The 16,520-nt window shown below is 35.6% G+C and overlaps 1 protein-coding gene across 1 annotated transcript in view; it reads right to left on the bottom strand.

Moving 5' to 3' along the window:
• LOC121370836 (alpha-taxilin-like) overlaps nucleotides 1-15,873 on the bottom strand; it is a 36,934-nt gene extending 21,061 nt beyond the window's left edge. Inside the window, exons 1-2 of the mRNA XM_041496338.1 lie at nucleotides 15,803-15,873; nucleotides 473-920 (exon numbers count right to left, since the gene is read on the bottom strand). Of these exons, the coding sequence (XP_041352272.1) occupies nucleotides 473-842 (370 nt within the window). The 5' untranslated portion in view covers nucleotides 843-920; nucleotides 15,803-15,873. The remainder of the gene's footprint in view (nucleotides 1-472; nucleotides 921-15,802) is intronic.
• Nucleotides 15,874-16,520: the final 647 nt, after the last annotated feature.

Raw genomic sequence — 16,520 nt, 5'->3', positions numbered from 1 at the left:
TTATGTAAAGCCAGTGAAAGGAGCTAAGAGGGGAAAAGTATAATACAATACATAAAATCAAGGTAAGTATATTTCAAAACTTTGTATAGATGTCAAAGTGTTTTAAAAACTTTACAATTAATTCTGGATGGAATTGAAAAGATTCCAAAACATTTCTCTTGTCAAATATATCATTTCTCGACGGCTTATAAAAGTTCCAATGAAAGGAAGATGTAAACTATACTGACATAGTCACCTACAAACCATGGACATGGTCTAGACATAATGATATTTAATTATACCCAGCATAAAAGCATACAGCCAGGGTCTGTAAACACCATTATTAGTAAAAGTATTAAAACAAAACATGGATTCATGTACTGATTTCAGATGCCCTAGCACTTCCAACATAAAATCAACAATTTACAAATGTCCCAATGAACCATCAGTGCCACAGTACGACTGGAAATGATTAAAAATTAAGATTTCATACCTATGCTCTTGTCTTCCTTCTTTTTACTCTTAGGTTTGGTTGGTGATTCGGATGATTTCCCTTTCACTTGTGTCTGACCCAACTCAGGTCCTTCTGCAGGCTCACCAGTGGCTTCTGGACTGGCTTCTTTTGCATCAGAGAGGAGTTCCTCCGAGCTGTTGTCTCCATCTGGCGACACGTCCTCACGTGCAGCGTCACCAGATCCCTCACTGTTGTCTATCTCTTCACCATTGGCAACAGAACATTCAGATGATGACTTAGATGCATCTATTGGAGTTCTTTCCTTTTCTTCTGTCTTAGGACTGGCTACTGGAGTAGTTTCCTTTTCTTGTACCGCAACCTCAGCCTTAGTTTCAAATGCCGTTTCCATTACTTCTGAATTGGTCGGGGTTACAACTTGTTCAGACGTAAATGTTTCGATTTTCACTTCTTCTTCCTCTTCTGAAGCCTGAAGAATTGTTTTATATAAAATAAAATATTAACAATACATTCACTATTGAGTACATGTACAAAGAGCTATTCTGATATTTTTATGTATTTTGTTTCTTGACATATAAAGGTGCCTGTACAATGAATGAATGAATGAATGAATGTTCGACACCCCAGCACGAAACATACATCGGCTATTGGGTGTCAAACTATGGTAATTCAAAACATGAAGTGATGATCAACATCAATATAAAAATTCAAAAGTCAAATACAACAGTGTAAAGAACTGTGCAAAAATCCAAATATCACAGATATATATGAACTAAAAATTTAGAATAAAAGTCAATATCACGTAAAAATTATAAAACTAATTCTGGATGCTAACATTTACATGCAGATACATGTATACAGAAGGAAGGAGATGTTTTATTTAACGACGCACTCAACACATTTTATTTACAGTTATATGGCGTCAGACATATGGTTACGGACCACACATATATAGAGGAAACCCGCTGTCGGCACTTCATAGGCTACTCTTTTTCAATTAGTAGCAAGGGATCTTTTATATGCACCATCCCACAGACAGGATAGTACATACAACAGCCTTTGTTACACCAGATGTGAAGCACTGGCTGGAACAAGAAATAGCCAAATGGGGCCACCAATGGGGATTGATCCTAAACTGACCACACATCAATCGAACGCTTTACCACTGGCTTATGTTCTGTTCAATACATGTATACAGGTACAACCATACAAATCATGAGCAAACATATTTGCAGATATATATATACACGTACCTACGTGAGTGTTATTTACAGCAGTCATATGAACATTGTGAATACTCAGAACTTTAATATCAAATTCTGCACTCCTGTACATGTATGGTATATGTCCTCTCTGTGGGAAAGTGCATACAAAAGATCCCTTACTGCTTATGAAAAAATGTAATGGTGTTTCCTCTTGGACTTGTACAAAAGTATGTGTCAAAAATTACCAAATGTTTGACATCCAGTAATCAATGTGCTCTAGTGGTGGTCTTAAACAAAACAAACTTTTAACTTTAAATAACCAAAATACAAGTGTTATGTACATGTACTTGACAATGTGTAAAAAACTGTACACCACCTCCTGATGAATTGTAACTCAATACACATATAATGTATAACAATGTACACAATTGTGTTCATAAAATTTAAATAAAAGGCCTATGCCAACTTCGGCCTTAACACAATCCCTGACTTCAATCTAAACCTGTAGTGTACTCGTTTAAAACATACATAAACATGTAGCTCTTAATTAACCTTTCAAGGCCAACAAAGGTCAAATAATAAAGCAATAAATTAATGTCTGATTAACATACCAATAATAAAGAAAATCTGGTTGCAAACAAAATATTAATGGATTAAAATACACTTAATAATAATATAAACATAATTTATATGTATTTGGGGAAGCGCAAATAAAAGATCCCTTGCTGCTAATCGGAAGAGTAGCCCATGTAGTGGCGACAGCTGGTACCCTCTCAAAATCTGTGTGGTCCTTAACCATATGTCTGACGCCATATAACCGTAAATAAAATGTGTTGAGCGCGTCGTTAAATAAAAAATTTCTTTCCTTCTTTTTATATGTATTTGTGATTTTGTAAACCCAAAACATGGTTTGGCAACATTGTGGTATTCAGGAGTGTGCGCAGGAATCTGTGAGGGGGGGGGGGGGGGGGGGGGGGGGGGGGGGGCTAGACTGTAGGGAGCAAAATTTCAAAGGGGGGGGGGGTTGAATACATATACATGTATCTAAAAAAATTAATTGCTTGAATGGTTTGGGGGTGGGGGTGGGGTGGAGGTTTGACATACACACACACCTGATATTACATGTATAATACACAGGCATATTATGAATATTCCCAGAATTAAAGAATGAATGAATGAATGAATGAATGAATGAATGTTTAACGACACCCTAGCATGGAAAAGGGCACATCACAATTAACAACCTAACAATTAGGAGATGAAAAAAAACCCACTATCCGGTGCATGTTTCCACAGCACGTGTAGACATCCCAGCCCATTAAGTCCATCACACTGCTAACATACACACCATGCTCACAACACACCATGCTCACAGCAAACAGGTACTTACATGTACAAAGCAACACATGAAGATCTGGGCCATCGTAAATTGGTCTACATTACTGTGCATGGAACTAGTACTATGCCATCAATACATCTTTACAATTTCAGGAATTCTACAGGTACAAACACTCTGAAACAGAACCTACATGCAGCTACAGTGCCTTGATGTGCACACGCATAATGCCAAATGTTTTTTGTTTTTTTCATTTCATTATTATGTGAAGTGAAAAAAAAATCTTTAAATTAGTCTTGTTTTTCTTCTTCAGAAATTCATGATGAGTTTCAAAGTAGATATTAAATCTTTAAACTTGTACATTAAATAAAAGCAGCTTACATCTTTAACCTCCCTGCACCCAACAGCTTCCCAGACCAAGGAGGTGAGAATAGGCCCCATGTGTGGCAATCATGCTACCTCAATTGCCAACCAGTCGCCATGGATGTCACTCAAGCACTGTTACCAGATACATGAACAGGCTCACCAACTACCAAATGGAATTCCAACAGCTATAAATAGACCTAACAGTACCAGGACCATCCAAGTTATTCAGAAGGGGTGTGATCATCCTGAGTTTGTGGTGTAGTGGTAATGCAGAGGCTGCGATATGTACTGCTGGTTATGAGTTCGCATCTCGGTACTGGTACATTTAAGTGCATGCATGCTCATTATTCCACAAAATGTAGATTACAAAACTTTGTAAACTTTTATTTTATTTTACAAGTCTGTGAAAAAAAAATTCAGTTGTACATGTACATAATATAAACATTATTGGCTTATTGTGCTAGTTACATTATTTGAATTAATAATCAGCTATTTTTTGTGCAACTTTAGCATTCAGTTCAACAAACATTTAATTAACATAGGTACATGTACATCATAAATGGCATCTCCCCCCCACCCTCACTGATTTCATGAAAACAATCATTTCTGGTAGTGTACCGGTGCCATAAACGCACAATCATGGAACGGAAAGTCTGTTACCAATTATTATCCGACATAATTATTCCATCATCACTGGGGCGGAACATAGCTCAGTGGTAAAGCACTGCAGGATCGATATCATACACGTCATTCCACAACTGGTGTAACAAAGGCCATGGTAGCATGTAAAAGATCCCTTGCTGCTAATCAGGAGTATCCCATTGTGTGGTAGTAGCAGGTTTTCTCTCTCTTAGCCATGTATAGGTAATGTATATCTGATGCCATATAACCCTAATTAAAATGTATTGAGTATTTTGTTAAATAAAACATTACCTCCTTCCTTTCATCACTAATAAAAGACAGTTTCTGATGGGTTATTATGGGGAACGAAAAAGAAACGTTTCCCATAAAATTAAAAAGCTCCATGCTTGAAATTTCTAGCATTTTCATAAACAAAAACAAACCATGAATACTGTACAAAAAAGTAGGTCAATATTACAGAATGTACACGTATCAGTCATATAGAATTCATTTAAAATGTATCGAAATTAGCAGTTAAAAACAGATAAACAGCAAAATATTATACACAAATATTTTAATACTGTTACTGTTACTTTATTAATGTGCCCATGTCATGTCTATCCCACGCCCAGTGTCTGGCAAGATCAGTTTCTGCTATTAAAATACAACAGGGTTAATTGCATTTAGCCAAGATCTGACTTATCCCCTCAAAGTTGAGAAGATGCTTTCAAAAATGTGTTTACGTTATAAATATCACTTTTGGCCATCAAACTAAATTAGTCAATTTCAGGACACACTGGTAAGAATGTTGTTTTAGCCTATTTTCTGATACATGTATGTGGCTATGTGCAATTTTGTATTGAAAATTATTTTTAAAATGGCTAATTTATTATGATGTTTTACTTTACTCATGAAGTGGCAACAGCAGATTTTCTCTCTCAATATCTGTGTGGTCCTTAACCATATGTTTGATGCCATAGAACCGTACATAAAATGTGTTGAGTGTGTCGTTAAATACAACATTTCTTTCTTTCTTTTTCCTTGGCAACAATTGTTTTTTGTTCTCAATGTCTGGTTTTTACCATTTTCTCATGCAATGGCGTATTTTGTAAGAAATAGCTTTATATTCAAATGATATAACATTTGTTTCTATTTATGTTTATCATAATGCTTATATGGTAGTGGAAACGTATTGATGCCATTTTAAGTCTTTATTTAATGCCTCGCAAGATTTCATCTACATGTGTATATTTAGAATAAAATGGATTCTATTAAACAGAAAGAAAGAAAGAAGTGTTTTATTTAACGACGCACTCAACACATTTTATTTACGGTTATATGGCGTCAGACCACACAGATACGTTTAGAGGAAACCCGCTGTCGCCACATAGGCTACTCTTTTACGACAGGCAGCAAGGGATCTTTTATTTGCGCTTCCCACAGGCAGGATAGCACAAACCATGGCCTTTGTTGAACCAGTTATGGATCACTGGCCGGTGCAAGTGGTTTACACCTACCCATTGAGCCTTGCGGAGCACTCACTCAGGGTTTGGAGTCGGTATCTGGATTAAAAATTCCATGCCTCGACTGGGATCCGAACCCAGTACCTACCAGCCTGTAGTCCGATGGCATGCCACGACGCCACCGAGGCCGGTCCCTATTAAACAGATGCTTCATACTTACATCATTTACAAACCACTTCATATCAGGGTTTTGTTAGTTTTGCCCATAGATTAAAAATAAATTAAAATATCACACATACACACTTTAATAATATATGATGATAACAATAATATAAACACACAACCATATGAAGAATTGAATAAACAGCATTGTCAACTGTCTTATTTACAACTAACTTTTGTGTGATTTTTCTTTCTTTCTTATTGAAACTTAAAAAAATTGAGTCATAAAGTAACTTACATTTCCTTTGTTTTTATAATATAAGCGGTGAAATCACTTGCAAAATAAAAAGGTTTTAATCATAGAATAAACAAATGACAGAAACTAAAAATTATCAGTTATGACAAAATAAATCTGTAATTGAGAATAAAACATCAGATGATAGTTAGTGCACACAAAGACTGTTCCAATCAAGTGTCAAATTTGATGTAAGTGATTTTAACCAGAGAATGTAGACACAATAAAAACTAAATAAATTTTTCGTTGCTCAAATAAAATATAACTTTTGTTGTGTGTATCAAACAGACAAAAGTATACTGTACAGTATGGGGCACAACAGAGGCTGTTAAAAATACTGGTTAAGCTACTGAAGACTTGATTGGCCAATGTGTTTTTGACAGTATACATGTTATATATATACTGTATTTCTTGGACCTTTTTGTTAACTACATATAAAGGCAAACCCCTCTTTTCAGGATGGTATTTAAAGATTGAAAAGGTTGGCTATTACATGTCTACATTTATTATCCACAAAGTTCAAGATATACAGGGAAATATAACCAGTATGACCCATGTGTGTCAAAATGATTTCACGTGCAATACAAATGAAGTAATTTTGGGAACCAACATCATAACATAATACGGCTTCACCAATCTTAGCTCTGTGTAATCTCGTACAAAAATGACGTCATTTCGTTGTCTCCTTCTAGTTACGTTTGAAACGTTTTGACATGGTCATATCTTGTAATTCATAAAAATAATAATCTGGATAATATAGACAATAAAGAAATTAGTACACTCATGTGTACAAGAATCCTGACACCTGTTTTGTAATACCAGTAAGACACACTAGCTCGTATAATAATCTCTATGTATATATATATGGCTTGATTGGCTTGGAGAATCATATGTATATATGTACGTTAGGGGTTTAACAATATACTTGAATATATTTGGTGCACCAAACAGCGATCTGTATCGTAGTTACATTCGTATTCGTCACTACCTTGAACCGAATATGCGAATACATATATGTAATGCTAACTGTACAATTTACATTAGATCAAGCGTATAGACCGATCCTTTTTTATTCAACACATTGGACTGATATCCTACATGTATCTTCATCTGCTTCTGCAAAAATACTGGATGATGTCGCATAATCTCATTCAACCAGCCTTACGAGTTACATTTCTAATGTGGGTGTCACAGGCGAGGGTATTTCGTTAATGTATGCAATATAACTTCAATATGCAAGCATTTAAGTACTGTAAAACAGGTATTATTCGCGAATGTGTAATTTTCGCGTTTTTCGCCTTTTTAATTTAACCGCGAAAATTACTCGTACGCAAATAATAAAATCTATTAGAACAAAAAAAACAAAAAACAACAAACAGTTTAGCAATTTTGGCATGCTGTTGATTTTTGGAACAGACATTCTTACTGGTATTTTTAAGCTGTGAATAAACATTTACAAATTAGTATAATGAGCCAATCAAAATATGGGACACATGGTTTCGTAAACTTCCGAAAAATGTGACAAAAACAAAAGAGGTCAGGCGTTTTTAACAACCGGTGTTTAAACATTAAAATAAGATTACTAGTACAAGTGTTTGTCTTTATTTCACACTTTCTGGAGAGTTGATTGAACCACATCCTGGATTAATTTCATTAGTGTGGTCGCCGCTTGACATGCGGCTGCAGCACTTAGCGGAGTCGCTCAGAAAGGGATAATATTACGTATACCTCTGTTGACCACTCTAGTGTCGATTTAATGTTATGTACCAAAGTATAGTTTTGTATGTGTTAGTAATTTAAAAAACAAACAAACAAAAAACAAAAACCATGACACCGCTTAAATTAAAAACCGCGAACTGCCTTCATTTTTGATATCGCGAACATTTACTGCCACGAACAATACCCATTTTACAGTAGTTGATTAAAGCAAAATAAGTTTGTATAATTTTTAACGAGAATAATATGCTTTCAGTTGTTTTTTTCCACATCTAAACCATGTAGCCAAACATCTCAGCACTAGACACACCCATGATTAATCAGTTTTTACTTTAAAAATATATATAAATATCATTCTTTTCTGCAAAACCTTTCCACTTTTGTATTCATGGATGTGAATATATATGCATATTCATCACCTCATTTTCATGATAATATGTATCATATTTGCCACCATGTGTATTTGTTACTCCTCTAATGTACGTGACAAAATGCGTGTTGTCACTGATGTGGAATATGCAGACACGTTGACATTTTACACAGATCATTCTTTTTAGAAACAATTGGGGTGCAGAAAAATAAAGGTGTGGTCCAACGAAACACCTAAAACGGACCAGAAAGAACACTGTAAAATGTGATACAGGGGTCAAATTTTAATTTTAGAAGGGTACAGCAAATGTTGCCATCAGTTTACTAAACAAAATTTGGGCATCACGGCAAAATGGAGGTAAGACCAAGGCACACTTTTCCTTCAAAAGAGGGGCACAAAGAAGCATGCAGAAAGTACTCGTCCACTCACAAAATTAAAAAAATGCAACTAACAGTATCCACTCACAAAATTAAAAAAAATGCAACTAACAGTCCGACGGGCGATCTGTCTTTTTCTGATGACCATAATTTGTTTCCCCATCAAACCCACAACTCCGCATGAGCAATGTCAGACTTCCAAACCATTCAAACAAACTGTTCAGAATTATGACGAAATACACAAAATGCATGTACCGCATTGACAACAGACGACTTAAAATATATTTGTCAAATATAGCCTATATATATATCTATCATTTGAAGTGGATATTATAATATTGTTAAACAAAAATATATTGTTCTATGGGCTGGTGGACTAGTAGAAATACTGGTTGCTGGTAAATTTTAGTTGGTTCTTGTACGGAGGGCTATTGAACTATTTTCCATTTCTGCACCCCTGACAAAGGCAACTTACTTTATAAGTTTTTTGTTTCCCTGGTGCCACGGGTATTAGCCTATTTAATTTTAAATGGTTGGATATGAATGCCTTTTAACATATAATTATTATATAATATGATATTACCCATTATAATTTTACTATCATACATGTATATATATATATATATAACATGGTGGCAATAAATTAAACCAGGTAGGACACTACATCCGATTTTTGGGACACAACAGCATGCAAGATGGAAAACCTTTGGTGATGTACATACAGACGTATATGAAGCAGTGAACTGCCTATAATATTGGCTAGTTTGGAGCATTAGCCAGGGGTCGAAATTTCATTATTTTACCACTGTTCCAATGGAATAGTGAATTTTAAGACACACTATTACTACAAAGAAATAAATAGCCCTTAAAAAAGAAGTTTAAGAACTATAGTATATATGTATGCATGTATGGTGCTGCTGTTTGTTAAGTGTAACGTGCATTATTTTCCACACTCGCCAGATTGAAATTACGTGCACTCTACGAGCGCGATCGCACCCACGCACCTTAAAAAACAAGGTCTGAAACTTAGAATTTTTTTTGTATTAGAGCAGGAATCTTTGTCTACCATGTGGTAGTCAGCCATTCCGCTATAGTGATCTTTGACAGCAGAGAGCGATCATAACCGTACAAATGTCCATCTAGCTGTCAAATGGCAGAGTACTCAGTGAATACAAGTTAGTGTTCTCGCTGCTACATTTAAGCGGGGCGGCCCGCCCCGCTATTGTATTTTGCCGCCCTCCTTTCACGTTCTCCGCCCTCCTTTATTTTCCAGCACCATACTCAATTTTACCGCACCTATATCCGTTATTTACAAATGCACACTTTTTACATGCATAAAAAACCCCACAACGATCAGTCTGCACACTTGACATCAAAGGAAACAAGCTGTGTTGTGTACGAAAAAACAATTGACCCATTGTTAAGGACCACACAGATATTGAGAGAGAAAATCTGCTGTTGCCACTTCATGAGTAAAGTAAAACATCATAATAAATTAGCCATTTTAAAAATAATTTTCAATAAAAAATTGCACATAGCCACATACATGTATCAGAAAATAGGCTAAAACAACATTCTTACCAGTGTGTCCTGAAATTGACTAATTTAGTTTGATGGCCAAAAGTGATATTTATAACGTAAACACATTTTTGAAAGCATCTTCTCAACTTTAAGGGGATAAGTCAGATCTTGGCTAAATGCAATTAACCCTGTTGTATTTTAATAGCAAGGGATCTTTTATTTGCGCTTCCCACAGGCAGGATAGCACAAACCATGGCCTTTGTTGAACCAGTTATGGATCACTGGCCGGTGCAAGTGGTTTACACCTACTCATTGAGCCTTGCGGAGCACTCACTCAGAGTTTGGAGTCGGTATCTGGATTAAAAATTCCACGCCTCGACTGGGATCCGAACCCAGTACCTACCAGCCTGTAGACCGATGGCATGCCACGACACCACCGAGGCCGGTCCCTATTAAACAGATGCTTCATACTTACATCATTTACAAACCACTTCATATCAGGGTTTTGTTAGTTTTGCCCATAGATTAAAAATAAATTAAAATATCACACATACACACTTTAATAATATATGATAACAATAATATAAACACACAACCATATGAAGAATTGAATAAACAGCATTGTCAACTGTCTTATTTACAACTAACTTTTGTGTGAATTTTTTTTCTTTCTTATTGAAACTTAAAAAAATTGAGTCATAAAGTAACTTACATTTCCTTTGTTTTTATAATATAAGCGGTGAAATCACTTGCAAAATAAAAAGGTTTTAATCATAGAATAAACAAATGACAGAAACTAAAAATTATCAGTTATGACGAAATAAATCTGTAATTGAGAATAAAACATCAGATGATAGTTAGTGCACACAAAGACTGTTCCAATCAAGTGTCAAATTTGATGTAAGTGATTTTAACCAGAGAATGTAGACACAATAAAAACTAAATAAATTTTTCGTTGCTCAAATAAAATATAACTTTTGTTGTGTGTATCAAACAGACAAAAGTATACTGTACAGTATGGGGCACAACAGAGGCTGTTAAAAATACTGGTTAAGCTACTGAAGACTTGAATGGCCAATGTGTTTTTGACAGTATACATGTTATATATATACTGTATTTCTTGGACCTTTTTGTTAACTACATATGAAGGCAAACCCCTCTTTTCAGGATGGTATTTAAAGATTGAAAAGGTTGGCTATTACATGTCTACATTTATTATCCACAAAGTTCAAGATATACAGGGAAATATAACCAGTATGACCCATGTGTGTCAAAATGATTTCAAGTGCAATACAAATGAAGTAATTTTGGGAACCAACATCATAACATAATACGGCTTCACCAATCTTAGCTCTGTGTAATCTCGTACAAAAATGACGTCATTTCGTTGTCTCCTTCTAGTTACGTTTGAAACGTTTTGACATGGTCATATCTTGTAATTCATAAAAATAATAATCTGGATAATATAGATAATAAAGAAATTAGTACACTCATGTGTACAAGAATCCTGACACCTGTTTTGTAATACCAGTAAGACACACTAGCTCGTATAATAATCTCTATGTATATATATATGGCTTGATTGGCTTGGAGAATCATATGTATATATGTACGTTAGGGGTTTAACAATATACTTGAATATATTTGGTGCACCGAACAGCGATCTGTATCGTAGTTGCATTCGTATTCGTCACTACCTTGAACCGAATATGCGAATACATATATGTAATGCTAACTGTACAATTTACATTAGATCAAGCGTATAGACCGATCCTTTTTTATTCAACACATTGGACTGATATCCTACATGAATCTTCATCTGCTTCTGCAAAAATACTGGATGATGTCGCATAATCTCATTCAACCAGCCTTACGAGTTACATTTCTAATGTGGGTGTCACGGGCGAGGGTATTTCGTTAATGTATGCAATATAACTTCAATATGCAAGCATTTAAGTACTGTAAAACAGGTATTATTCGCGAATGTGTAAGTTTCGCATTTTTAATTTAACCGCGAAAATTACTCGTACGCAAATAATAAAATCTATTAGAACAAAAAAAAACAAAAAACAACAACAACAAACAGTTTAGCAATTTTGGCATGCTGTTGATTTTTGGAACAGACATTCTTACTGGTATTTTTAAGCTGTGAATAAACATTTACAAATTAGTATAATGAGCCAATCAAAATATGGGACACATGGTTTCGTAAACTTCCGAAAAATGTTACAAAAACAAAAGAGGTCAGGCGTTTTTAACAACCGGTGTTTAAACATTAAAATAAGATTACTAGTACAAGTGTTTGTCTTTATTTCACACTTTCTGGAGAGTTGATTGAACCACATCCTGGATTAATTTCATTAGTGTGGTCGCCGCTTGACATGCGGCTGTAGCACTTAGCGGAGTCGCTCAGAAAGGGATAATATTACGTATACCTCTGTTGACCACTCTAGTGTCGATTTAATGTTATGTACCAAAGTATAGTTTTGTACGTGTTAGTAATTTAAAAAACAAACAAACAAAAAACATGACACCGCGGAAATTAAAAACCGCGAACTGCCTTCATTTTTGATATCGCGAAAATTTACTGCCACGAACAATACCCATTTTACAGTAGTTGATTAAAGCAAAATAAGTTTGTATAATTTTTAACGAGAATAATATGCTTTCAGTTGTTTTTTTCCACATCTAAACCATGTAGCCAAACATCTCAGCACTAGACACACCCATGATTAATCAGTTTTTACTTTAAAAATATATATAAATATCATTCTTTTCTGCAAAACCTTTCCACTTTTGTATTCATGGATGTGAATATATATGCATATTCATCACCTCATTTTCATGATAATATGTATCATATTTGCCACCATGTGTATTTGTTACTCCCCTAATGTACGTGACAAAATGCGTGTTGTCACTGATGTGGAATATGCAGACACGTTGACGTTTTACACAGATCATTCTTTTTAGAAACAATTGGGGTGCAGAAAAATAAAGGTGTGGTCCAACGAAACACCTAAAACGGACCAGAAAGAACACTGTAAAATGTGATACAGGGGTCAAATTTTAATTTTAGAAGGGTACAGCAAATGTTGCCATCAGTTTACTAAACAAAATTTGGGCATCAAGGCAAAATGGAGGTAAGACCAAGGCACACTTTTCCTTCAAAAGAGGGGCACAAAGAAGCATGCAGAAAGTACTCGTCCACTCACAAAATTAAAAAAATGCAACTAACAGTGTCCACTCACAAAATTTAAAAAATGCAACTAACAGTCCGACGGGCGATCTGTCTTTTTCTGATGACCATAATTTGTTTCCCCATCAAACCCACAACTCCGCATCAGCAATGTCAGACTTCCAAACCATTCAAACAAACTGTTCAGAATGATGACGAAATACACAAAATGCATGTACCGCATTGACAACAGACGACTTAAAATATATTTGTCAAATATAGCCTATATATATATCTATCATTTGAAGTGGATATTATAATATTGTTAAACAAAAATATATTGTTCTATGGGCTGGTGGACTAGTAGAAATACTGGTTGCTGGTAAATTTTAGTTGGTTCTTGTACGGAGGGCTATTGAACTATTTTCCATTTCTGCACCCCTGACAAAGGCAACTTACTTTATAAGTTTTTTGTTTCCCTGGTGCCACGGGTATTAGCCTATTTAATTTTAAATGGTTGGATATGAATGCCTTTTAACATATAATTATTATATAATATGATATTACCCATTATAATTTTACTATCATACATATATATATATATAACATGGTGGCAATAAATTAAACCAGGTAGGACACTACATCCGATTTTTGGGACACAACAGCATGCAAGATGGAAAACCTTTGGTGATGTACATACAGACGTATATGAAGCAGTGAACTGCCTATAATATTGGCTAGTTTGGAGCATTAGCCAGGGGTCGAAATTTCATTATTTTACCACTGTTCCAATGGAATAGTGAATTTTAAGACACACTATTACTACAAAGAAATAAATAGCCCTTAAAAAAGAAGTTTAAGAACTATAGTATATATATGTATGCATGTATGGTGCTGCTGTTTGTTAAGTGTAACGTGCATTATTTTTCACACTCGCCAGATTGAAATTACGTGCACTCTACGAGCGCACCCACGCACCTTAAAAAACAAGGTCTGAAACTTAGAATTTTTTTTGTATTAGAGCAGGAATCTTTGTCTACCATGTGGTAGTCAGCCATTCCGCTATAGTGATCTTTGACAGCAGAGAGCGATCATAACCGTACAAATGTCCATCTAGCTGTCGAATGGCAGAGTACTCAGTGAATACAAGTTAGTGTTCTCGCTGCTACATTTAAGCGGGGCGGCCCTCCCCGCTATTGTATTTTTCCGCCCTCCTTTCACGTTCTCCGCCCTCCTTTATTTTCCAGCACCCTACTCAATTTTACCACACCTATATCCGTTATTTACAAATGCACACTTTTTACATGCATAAAAAACCCCACAACGATCAGTCTGCACACTTGACATCAAAGGAAACAAGTTGTGTTGTGTACGAAAAAACAATTGACGAAACATTTACGACAGTTAACGTAACATAATTTAACAGTATTTTTAACAGCCTCTATTTTGTCCCATACCTGTATCCATTTGTATGTTTAATACATACAATAAAAGTTATATTTTATTTGAGCAATGAAAACATTTTTATTTTTTACGGATTCAGCAATCTCCGATTGAAAACCCCCCACTTATTTGGCGCCAAATTTGTCATGTGATCAGAATGGTCATTCTGTCCTTTGTTTCCACTAACAATCATCTGATATTTTGTCCACAATTGCAGATATAATTAGTTGTAACAGATGATTTGTACTATCTGTCATTTCTGTTTATCCAGCAATTCTTTATAAAATATTGTAAACAATTAATTTTGGGGGATATCACAGCTTATAAAAACAATGCAAGTGGTAGTGTTTATCATTAAAATCATTTATCATAGGTGCCAAACAATATATACACCACCTTTACAAAAATTTAATTATTTTATCACAGCGATTGATTCATTCAATAAAGATGGAAATAACAAGAAATGTAATCAACATTAGGGGATCACTTTACAAACATCTTTATTGGTTTTCGTATATCTTGAAATTTTTATTAAAATAATATTAAAACTTTGATCGATTCAGCAAAACCGGAACTGCCCGTGAATGTCAGACCAATAACATCTTCAGGTCAATTAAAATACGAGACTGCTTGTATTTTGTATGAACGTTTTTTCACTCTTTTGTAGGCAAAATAAGGAGTATGTCTTTCCACAAAGTCTACCAACACACAACAATATGGTAACCAAGCTCTGCACCCCCCCCCCCCTTTTTTTTGTTGCTTTTTTGGAAGGGTGTGGTGCCGCGCTCCTTTAATTTTCACCCAGCGAGAACACTGCAAGTACAATCTGAATGGGTTATATTATCACCAGCTTACCCTGTACTGGAGATGACCTCCTGGAAATTTCAGCCAACAGTCAACAGACTAATGACATTTAGGAGACAAAAAATTATGTAAACTGGGTTGTCTAATCTGCTGATCTATATTCTAAATACTGAAAGCTTTTATTAAAATTACTCTGGGAGTGTATATAAAACATCTGTTGTATTTCAGACCTGACTACTTAATGTTTGAAAGAATGTGACAGACGAGGAAAGGTCTAAAGCTATAAAACCTGTCTGGTCACTCCAGCCATGGATCCAGGAATGAGGAATGTCACATTCACATTGTGATTGTGTGTAGTCGGCTTTTTTTTTGGACACGTTTCAACAAATTAACACCATGTTGGTTAGCCATGCGGTATTAATTAACCCAAATAATTATATATAGCCAGCGGATGTATGAAAACACGCATATTGGGCGTCACTGGATCGACTTACTTTCAAACAACTGTTTTGCTAACTTTCTTCACCTATGACTTTTTATGGACGTCGCCATGTATTAATCGAAAATCCTTCCGGTATTTCCTCCTTATCAAAAGGAGCACCGCATTGGTTTGGCAGACTGTATTTTGAAACGTTAGAAAGTTGTCTTCATTATAGGCCTACGTATAAGAAAGGAAATGGTTTATTTAACGACGCACTCAACACATTTTATTTACGGCTGTATGGCGTCGGACATATGGTTAAGGACCACACATATATTGAGGAAGGAAACACGCTGTCGCCACTTCATGAGCTACTCTTTTCGATTATCAGCAAGGGATCTTTTATATGCACCATCCCATAGATAGGATAGCACATACCACGGACCCCGCCATGGAATCGTGGACTGGCTATGCCAGAATCCGAATCCATGGTGGGCGTGCCCGAACCGTAAGGATGTGGGCACGTTAAAATAGTTCCCATTCCCATTCCCATTCCCATTCCCATACCACGGCCTTTGATTTACCAGTCGTGGTGCATTGGCTGGAGCGAGAAATAGCCCAATGGGCCCACTGACGGGGATCGATCCCAATACCGACCACGCATCAAGCGAGCGTTTTACCACTGGGCTACGTCCCGCCCCACCTACGTATAAATGCACGTGTTCACGGTTGTCGTACATATGTTAAGACCTATCGTATTATATTACATTTACTTCTCTTTTTTTCTGTTA

The sequence above is a fragment of the Gigantopelta aegis genome, chromosome 4 (assembly GCF_016097555.1).
Source record: "Gigantopelta aegis isolate Gae_Host chromosome 4, Gae_host_genome, whole genome shotgun sequence".
In the NCBI taxonomy this organism is placed as follows: domain Eukaryota; kingdom Metazoa; phylum Mollusca; class Gastropoda; order Neomphalida; family Peltospiridae; genus Gigantopelta; species Gigantopelta aegis.
Note: the sequence above shows the minus strand (reverse complement) of the source record. Positions and strands in the feature narration are given on the sequence as shown.